Source organism: Oryza brachyantha, chromosome 3 (assembly GCF_000231095.2).
Source record: "Oryza brachyantha chromosome 3, ObraRS2, whole genome shotgun sequence".
NCBI lineage: Eukaryota > Viridiplantae > Streptophyta > Magnoliopsida > Poales > Poaceae > Oryza > Oryza brachyantha.
The window spans coordinates 13,033,718-13,036,575 of record NC_023165.2 but is presented as its reverse complement, the minus strand read 5'-3'; the positions used below and the strand labels follow the sequence as shown (position 1 = coordinate 13,036,575).

Genomic DNA, 2,858 nt, shown 5'->3' with positions numbered 1-2,858 from the left:
AGTGATCAAGTAATTCTGTAGACAACATTGTGGCCCAAATTCTAATGCGCTCAATTGGTTAATTTTGAGTTTTACACTTAATAAATAAAGTTTGCATGTTAATGTCTTAAAATATTTTTTCTCGGACATGTTTTACATATTATATATTGTGGTCAAGCCTCCAATATTGAACAAAATTAATCTTGATTCAATCCGCATTTCTATCATAAACACCAAATCACCAATCGGCACACGCAAACTGAAATTTCAATAGAACACAAGCATGAAATTCATATTGATCAATAATTAATTAACCAGCTGTACCATTTACCAGCGAAGATGAGAGAATGTTAGAAAGCAACTCAGATGCACAATACATTTCTCACTTCCACAACAGTTTACACATGAATTAATTGCAACTTGCACGTAGCAACAAATACACATGTCTCATGAGCCAATGAACTGTGTGTGAGATAAAATTAGAATAATAGCCAAGACAAAGCACAAATTAATCTTGGCTAACAATAACCGTACCTTTCACAGAAGGTACGGCGTGCATACATCCATCCAAAAAAAAAAAACCGATAGAAATGGAAGGGAAGAAACTAAAGGAGGAGTTGGATATGGTTTCATCTCATCTCGAAAAGGACGTACACTCTTGTTAGCTAGCTAAGCTCTCGCTAGCGATGGAAACCGAACACAATATGTGCCTTTCCAAAGTCTGAATATTTTCTACGAGTAATCTTTGAAACGCTCGATAGATCAGTGCAATGCATGCATCGATCGAACCTAGCCTGCTTTGCTTGCTAGCTTAATTAATCCCGTTTAATTCAAATGAACATAATTGCACCAAACATTTTTGACCACTTAATTAGAAAAAAAAACATACAAAAATTAATCAAAGCGTTTGGAGGAAGCAAAACAAAGAAGATCCAAATTAAATAAATTTATGTACATGCGTCGGATCATCATCATCTCAAAACCAAACAAGAAAAATTAAGTGAATCTCACAACAAATGCCAAACAGTTGCAGTGGCCAAGTAGTAGAAGCTTCGTCATCAGCTTCATTTTGCTAGAGCTAGCTTAGCTATGCTTCTCTCTCTCTCTCTCTCTACACACACGCAGACGCAGAGGTATAGTGGGAGAGAGAGAGGGGGAGATACGTACACGCGGCGACGCGGCGTGCGTCGTGGTGGGGCTAGTGCCGGTCGTCGTACTTGTCGCCGGCGCCCAAGGGGGAGAAGAAGCCGCCATGGCCGGTGGCGCCGGCCCCGCCGTGCACCTTGTCGCCTTCGGCGGCGGCGGCCGCAGCATCGTAGTCGTCGAACGGGTTGAACAGCCCGCCCATCATGCCGCCGTGGTGGTGGTGGTGGTGGTACTGATCGGCGGCGCCTGATCCGGCGCCGGACGAGGCGGTGGCGGCGGTTGGTGGCGCCGCGCCGCCGGCCATGACGTTGCTCTTGGCGAACAGCGCGAGCGCGTCCACCAGGGAGCTCGTGCTGGTGACGGCGGCGGCGCCTGGGCCTGGCGCGTTGCCGAGGAGGCCGCTGGGCAGCGGCGGCGCGGGGCTGTGCGTGTACTTGAGTGGGGAGGGGCGGAGCAAGAAGGGCGGGAGGACGGCGGAGGTGCCACCGACGCCGCCGCCCAGGAGGCGTGGGCGGACGCTTGGCGGCGGCGCGGCGACGAAGGGCGGGGCCGGGAAGCCGGTGAACTCCTGCACCATGGCGCGGAAGTTGGAGGTGTCGGTGGTGAGCACCGTGGTGGGCGGGCGGCGCGACGCCCTCGGGCGTTTCTTGGGCGGCTTGGACGACGGAGCCGGAGGCGGAGGGTGCGGCGGCGGCGCCGCCCCCTGCGAGGGGGACATGACGGCGGCGGAGGGCGAGCTGGGGAGGAGGCCGTGGAAGGGGGAATCAAGGTAGGAGGAAGAGGAGGAGGGCAGGAAGAGGCCGTGGCCGTGGTGGTGCGAGGTGAATTCCTGGTCGGCGCCGGAGTCGAGGCCGGCCGTGGCGGGGAGCGACGGCGAGCTAGGGAGGCTGTCGCTGGTGGACGCCATGACGTTGTATCGGCTGCTCAGCTAAACTACAGAGTAAGAAAAAGAAGGTGCAACAATGGAGAAAGAAAGGTGAGAGATAGGGTTTGGTGTGCGAAGGAGGTGGTGATCTATCTATGTATCTATATTTTAGGGTTGATCTTGATGTTGGTGTGGGTGGATTGGTGATTTGATGAAGAAGCTAGAGGGTGGGAGGGGGAGAGGTGAGGTTGATGAGGGCTTGGAAGAAATGTGGGAGAGGAGAAGCTGCCAACTTCTCCTTTTCCTTTTGCATCTACTTTTCTTTTGCCTTTCAGAGTAGTTGTGGTGAATCTAGCTACGGTGGTATGGATTCAAATTACCTAGGGCAGTAATAATCATGTACTAGACTATTCTTTAAATTTCTCTATCAACACTTTTTTTTCAAAAACAAAACTCGGGTTGATGTTTTATGTGCATCCTACCTGTTCGTTGCAACAAGATTTAATTTAAAAAAATATCATAACATACTATTAACATTAATTTTTTTATGTTTCATATTTTAATTGTTATATATATATATATATTTGTTATTGACATATGAGTCTATTAATGTCACTGTTTTTTCTTCTCATAATAAGTTGAGTCAGTGAGAACAGTAATTAATATATGGAATCCACCATTATTTTTTCTTTTAAAATAGAGTATATAAGTATCACTACCACTAGCAATATTTATGGTAGTAAAGATAATTTCTTTAGAAATAAATTTATGGATGAATCGTCTTGGATGTTCTTTTCGGATGACATGTTAATGAATGATCTACTGTTTACAGGGAGAAATTCATTAAATATTATAAATAATAAAACTA

At 47.1% G+C, this 2,858-nt stretch overlaps 1 protein-coding gene across 1 annotated transcript; it reads right to left on the bottom strand.

The window, feature by feature from the left end:
- Positions 1 to 371: 371 nt before the first annotated feature.
- LOC121053928 (proline-rich protein 36-like) lies at positions 372 to 2,261 on the bottom strand. The gene has a single exon (XM_040522510.1). The coding sequence runs from the start codon at positions 2,030 to 2,032 to the stop codon at positions 1,178 to 1,180; it is 855 nt and encodes a 284-aa protein (XP_040378444.1). The 5' UTR covers positions 2,033 to 2,261; the 3' UTR covers positions 372 to 1,177.
- Between the last annotated feature and the right edge of the window lie 597 nt (positions 2,262 to 2,858).

What these genes read in the sequence shown, in the direction of transcription:
- LOC121053928 (XM_040522510.1), bottom strand. Translation starts at nt 2,032, where the DNA reads ATGGCGTCCACCAGCGACAGCCTCCCTAGCTCGCCGTCGCTCCCCGCC.